Source organism: Tenrec ecaudatus, chromosome 4 (assembly GCF_050624435.1).
Source record: "Tenrec ecaudatus isolate mTenEca1 chromosome 4, mTenEca1.hap1, whole genome shotgun sequence".
Classification (NCBI taxonomy): Eukaryota; Metazoa; Chordata; class Mammalia; order Afrosoricida; family Tenrecidae; genus Tenrec; species Tenrec ecaudatus.
Window position 1 is genome coordinate 83,734,417 of NC_134533.1, and position 6,415 is coordinate 83,740,831.

The 6,415-nt window shown below is 44.8% G+C and overlaps 1 protein-coding gene across 1 annotated transcript in view; it reads left to right on the forward strand.

Moving 5' to 3' along the window:
• The window catches only part of CCDC81 (coiled-coil domain containing 81), a 53,488-nt gene extending 49,048 nt beyond the window's left edge, over positions 1 to 4,440 (forward strand). The window contains exons 14-15 of the mRNA XM_075546423.1: positions 2,773 to 2,898; positions 3,901 to 4,440. Coding sequence (XP_075402538.1) covers positions 2,773 to 2,898; positions 3,901 to 4,042 — 268 coding nt within the window. The 3' untranslated portion in view covers positions 4,043 to 4,440. The remainder of the gene's footprint in view (positions 1 to 2,772; positions 2,899 to 3,900) is intronic.
• Positions 4,441 to 6,415: the final 1,975 nt, after the last annotated feature.

A 6,415-nucleotide genomic window follows, 5' to 3' on the forward strand; every position in this document is an offset into this window, starting at 1 on the left:
GTAATCAAAGCCATACTGAAGAAGAACACAGTAGAGGCCTAGCACTTCGCAACCTCTAAATGTACTATTCAGCTCTGATACTCAGCCAAGCCTAGTAGTTTGAGTACAGTGGAGACAAATAGACCAGTGGACCAGAATAGGGAATCAAGAAATAAGTTATTCATCTACAGACACGTAATTTTTGTTGGAGGATTAGAATACAGCCAATAAAGAAAAGATAGTCTCTTCAACAAATGGTGCTGGCAAAATTGATTTCCACTTGCAGAAGAATGAATCAGGATCCACATTTCCCCTTATAAAAAATGAACCCGAGAGATCAAAACCCTAAATATAAATCCTAGGACTACAAAGATCATCAATGAAAAAACAGAGACAAGCATAGGAGCCTTAATAACATGGCATAGTGCACATTTTCAAACATAATGAAAACACACAGCAGAAGCTAGAACGGATGACTGCGACCACCTACAATAGGAAAGCTTATGCGCATCAAAGGTTCCAGCCAAGGAGAAATCAGAAAATTCCGACTGGGGGACAAAAATTAATGGCAATGGCATATCGGACAAGGAACTAATCTCCAAGTGTTATAGAAAACTTCAATACCTCCATAAGAAGAAGACACATGTAACACAATTGAAAAATGGATATGAACAGACATTTTATCAAAGAAGCTATTCAGGTGATAAACAGGCATAGGAAGAAAAGCTCATGATCACTCGCCACCCCCGAGATGCACATGAGCACAATGATGAAATACTACCTCACTTGGCCATCAAGCTTGTTCTTGGGTGCCTTTGAGTCTGTCCTGACCCTTAGTGACCCTATGCACAACAGAACAAAACACTACCTGGTCCTGCTGTCTCCACAGTTGTTCTTCTGTCTGAGCCCTTTGTTGCGGTCACTCTGTCAATCCAACATGTTGGGAGCATTCCTCAATTTCACTGCTCCTCCACTTTATCAAGCATCATGTCCTTCTCCAAAGACCGATCTCTCCTGATAACATGCCCAAAGTACATGAGACTGAGTAAATCTTGACAACCTTGCCTCGAAGGAGCATTCTGATTCTACTTCTTCCAAGACAGATCTGTCTGTTCTTTCGGCAGATGGCATTTTCAATATTTTCCCCCAACATCATAGTTCAAATGCATTGCCATGTCTTCTGTTTTCCTTATTCAGTGTCCAACTTTCACATGTCCATGAGGCAATTGAAAATACCATGGCTTGGGTCAGACTCATCTTAGTCCTCAACGTTAACACCCTCGCTTTTCAACAGTTAAATGGGATTTTGTGCATCTGATTTACCCAGTGAAATGCATTGTTTTATCTCTTGACTGCTGCTTCCATGAGCATCAATTGTGGATCCAAGCAAGACAAAATCCTGGCCACTTTCAATCTTTTCTCCATTTATCATGATGTTACCTATTGGTCCAGCTGGGAGGTTTTGGTTTTCTTTGCATTGGGTTGCAATCCAAACTAGTCTATAATCCTTGATTTCCACCTGCAGGTGCTTCAAGTCCTCCTCACTTTCAGCAAGCAAGGTGTGTCATCTGCATATGATCCAGCAACAGCACTACTTGGTGGACATCCTATGGAAATAAAGAGCATAGCACAGACACATAAAGGCACACCTGTGCTCACTGCAGCACGAGCCACAAGATTAAGATAGAAGCCACCAAAATTCCCATTGGTGGATGATGGATAAACTGTGGTCAATACACACAATGGAATGTCACAAGTCCTTAAGGATAGTGCTGAAACTGAAGCACCTCATGAAGGGATGGAGTCAGAGGACATTTTGCTGAGTAAAGTTAGTCAAACACAAAAGGACAAATATTGTGTGAGACCACTGTTATAAACAAACATACAAAAAAAAACCCCAAGAGAAAATAACCAAGAAAAGGTTGTCATACCAAAAGAAACCAGGGATAGGAGGAGTAAGGGGAGGGGGAGAGAAGCATCATCAGCAATAGGCTAGAGGGTGGACAGATATTAACTTTGATGAAGGGGAAGACAATATACTACAAGAAGGAGATGAAAACAAAAGAAGGTTTGGAGTGAACTAGGGAAAACCATTGAGAGGTTTGATATGTTGCTCAAGTTGTTGAATGCAAAAATGATGCCCTGAGGTAGTTTATTGTGCCAACCTGGCCGATAAACACATGTGAGGTTAAATGAAGGGCGGAGAGAGATAAATGGCTCCATGAGCCTTGCCTTTCTAGTTCTCCAGTCTCTTACTTTGTGATGATCGCACCAGGGTGCAGCTGCCTTAGCAGTTCCCTGCTTCAGCTTGCATGACTGACTTCCTGCAAGACATCCCCAAGGAGAAGCCACATGGACCAGCCCCAGTGCAGCCCTGGGTGCTGGAGCAGCCGTGTGGAGACCCCTGCCAGCGCTGAGATGCTTACACATTCACTGACTCAGCTTTCCTCCTGCAGTCGGCATCACTGCGTCTGTTTTGTGAGATGGAGGAGGACTTTGTGGATTGGTGTCGGACATAGGGATTAATGGGTTAATGTTGGACTTGTGGGCTTGGGCAGCACTGGGTTGGGAGGTTTTCTTGATGCGCACTTACCCTTTTATATAAAACTCTCCCTTATACATGAGTTTTTATGGATTTGTTTCTCTCAAGTACCTAGACTGGCACATGCCCTGATATGTAACCCCCACCTACTTCACAAATAGTTCAGGGGAAGAATAAAGAGTGGGTTTCCAAGGCTGGTGCACAGGCTTGCAAGTCCTGGGAGTGGAGTCAGACCGCTCTGTTCTTTGCAGATTCTTGAAAGACCGAGCTGTCGAACGGGAGCACGAGAACAGAATTACCCGAAGCTTGCAGGAGGACTGGGAAAGGAGCGCGGCGATGAAGAGACAGCGGGATCTGGAGGAGAAGGCTTTTGAGAGGTAACGCCTGATGGAAGCCATGAGTTGTCCCCAACGAGAAGCTCTCTCCTCCCTGTACACTTCCTTCTACTCCTGGGATGGCAGATAGGCTTCATTTCACGTGCCAAATCCGCTGGCTAGTTGTAGCTTTCTACAGAATTTTAAGGAGACATCAAGCCAGGGTCCCATGGGAAATATTGCTGTGCTTGGTTAGAAATGTCTGTTGCGGACACAGGATTTGAGAGAGTTACAGTGTATGCTGTGTAGATGTATTTGCCAACCCGGCCCTAATCGTTCCTGTGCTTAGAGAAACTTTATTTTCTTTTTGGGTGCTGCTAGGAGTTTGGGAGCTCGGAAGATAGGTAGGATGGGTGGTGGGGTGGGGTAGTGGTGGTGTTGAGTGGGGACTCTCTTTGGAAGAAGAGGGAGAGTTTCTTATCTGAACACCTACCTCTAAGGCTTACAGAATTGTCATTTTAAGAGCCAAGTCAAGATGCTGTAAGATTGAAAATTGGATTTCACATCTTTACACTATTACATCTCTGCTCCCTGTTCCCAGCTATATATTTATAATATAGTCAGGAAATCTGGATTCTAGTCCTGACTTCAATCATTAACATTTCTTTTGGAAAGACCAAGGAGCCCAGGTGGCATAATAAATTACATATTGGGCTGCTAGCCACAAGGTGAGCAGTTTGAACCCACCATATGCTCCGTGGAAGAAAGATGAGGCTTTTGCTTTTGTAAAGATTTCAGTCTTGGAAACTCTTTGAGGGAATTTCAACTTTGTGCTATAGATTTTGTATGAGTTGGATTCAGCTGATGATAATGGGTGGGAGAGGTAGCCCCCCCTTTTTTTGTAAATGTAGAGAGTAAATAGTAATCTGCAAGTTAACATTAGGGATTCTAGAGATCAAATAAACAGGGGAGAAAGTATTATACTTAGAAAAAAATTCAAATATATAGATAGTAAATGCTTGAAGGAACAAGTCAAGCCTGTACAATTCACTGTCTCCTGCTCAGGGCTTCGGACAAGCTCTTCCTCCTGGACCAGTGTGAGATGTACACGCGGTGTAAGCAGTGCCAGAGGCGCACCTCCAACACGGGCCAGAGCAACCTGTGGCCCGGGAACAAGCACCTGCACGGCTCCCATCTGTTTGTGTAGAACGCCGACTTTGGACCTGGGTTCCCCGGGGAAAGGTTTTGTCTTTTAGGTATTTAAAATGATTGTGAAAGAGCAGTTTTGTAGATTAGAGGGGGGTGGGGGGAAAAGATTGGGTAGGTTTGGAACGTTTCATTAGATTGTGTTTTAACCGCTTCATTGAATCCGTGTGGGCTGGCTGTCCCCTCCTGCTTCCGTTCCATCCTCACGAGTCCCCACGCTTGCGTCAGGTGGCAGTGACGGTGTCTGAAGGGTCCTGAGGACTCGCACCCTTGCTGTCCTGGAAGCTGCAGTGAACCCCAACTTCTTTTTGGCTGCTGGGGTCCCAGGTTGAGGTGCTCCTGCCCTGGCCCTGTCTCTCCCCTCTAGCACCTTGTGTAAGAAACCTCATCTCCTTCCCCACCCCCATTTATAATAAGTATTGTCTAAATAAATATTTTTTTCTGTCTGACTGTGTGTGATAATTCATAATGGTAAGTGTTGCCACCGTTCCTCCACATGGCTTTTCTGAAGTCAGTGTGTGTGATATCATACGGGTATTGGTTGAGCCCCAAGGGATATCAATTCCTCGGTGACCTCCCAAGCGTTTCTACATGCGGATCACACGTTTATTCAGTGTGTAATCTACAGGGACTCTGGCAGGTGCTGCCACCTGCTCCCACGGCCTCACTTGTCTTCGTAAGTTGGCGCTGTTGCTCCAGGGTCGCTCTGAGCAGGGATCAAGCGAGGCGCCGAGTTTTCCCTCTAATAACATGCCCAAGATGTTGTTCTTTGGTGCTGTCGAGTTGGTCCCTCACAAACGGTATATTTGAGCCCATGGTTGCAGCCACGTATCAATCAATCTGGCTGAGGGCCTACCGGTTTTTTCCTGCCTTCCCCCCGCCCTGCCACTTCACCTCGCACGATGTGCTGCTCCAGAGACTGCTCTCTCTCGACAGCATGTCCAAATACAGGAGACAAAGTCTAACCATCCTTTCCTCTGAGGAACCTTCTGGCTGTACTACTTGCAAGACAGATTTGTTCTTCTGGAAGTTCATGGTATGTTCAATATTCTTTTTTTTTACATGCATGGTTAGTGTTTTATTTTTTGGAAGAATGGTTCTAAAACATCACACTAAATCAGGTTGAAAGGTAAAGTTGAAAATAGACAGTTTTATAAGGATCAGTTATAACATATGTAATGTTGGTTCACTCTACAAAATCTTGATCTCAGAGCATATGCTACACCTCGTTGGCAGGAGCACCCAGGTGTTCCAAACTAGCCAGTAATCATTTTCCTCTCGTCTGCATAGACTTCTCGTTAGCTGCCTTCTGCTGCTGTTGCATAATCTCAGAATCCCTCTGCTTCCTCTGAGAAGTAGTCAAGTGATCCTCTTTTCTTTTTTCTGTTGCTAATCTCTTAGGTTTTCTTCATGTTTTTCTGGCGGGCAAGTTCTCTTTGATTTCCACGGGCCATGCCGACCACAGGGACAGAGCCTGGGAGAGAGCAACTCGGAGGAATAACGGTTCCCTCGCACGCCGATTGGGGAGGCCTTTTATTTTTTTAAATCATTTTATTAGGGGCTCATACAGCTCTTATCACCATCCATCCATGTATCCAACCATCCATCCATCTATTGTGTCGAGCACATTTGTACATTTGTTGCCATCACCATTTTCAAGACATTTTCTTTTCACTTGAGCCCTTGGTAACAGCTCATTTTCCCCCCCTCCTCCACCACCCTCCCTTCCTCACGAACCCTTGATAATTTAAAAATTGTTATTATTTTTTCATGTCTTACACTGACCAATGTCTCCCTTCACCCCCGTTTCTGTTGTCCACCCCCCAGGGAGGGGTTTATGTGTAGGTCATTGTGATCGGTTCTCCTTTTTCCTCCCTCCACCTTCCCCTTCCCTCCTAGTATCGCTGTTCCTCTCATTGTTGGTCCTGAGGGGTTTATCTGTCCTGGATTCCCTGTGTTTCCAGTTCTATTTGTACCAGTGTACATGCTCTGGTCTAGCCAGATTCATTATTTATTTATTAGGGGCTCATACAACTCTTATCTCTAGCCAGATTTATAAGGTAGAATTGGGATCATGATAGTGTTGGGGAAGAAGTTTTAAAGAACTAGAGGAAAGTTGTATGTTTCATCAGTGCGATACTGCACCCTGACTGACTCGTCCCTTCCTTGTGACCCTACTATAAGAAGATGTCCAATTGTCTACAGATGGGCTTTGGGTCTCCCCTCTGCACTCACCCGCATTCACAATATGTTTTTTTTGTTTGGGGTCTTTGATGCCTGATACCTGATCCCATCAACACCTCATGATCACATAGACTGGTGTGTTTGTTTCATGTGGACTTTGTTGCTTCTCAGCTAGATGGCCGCTTGTGTT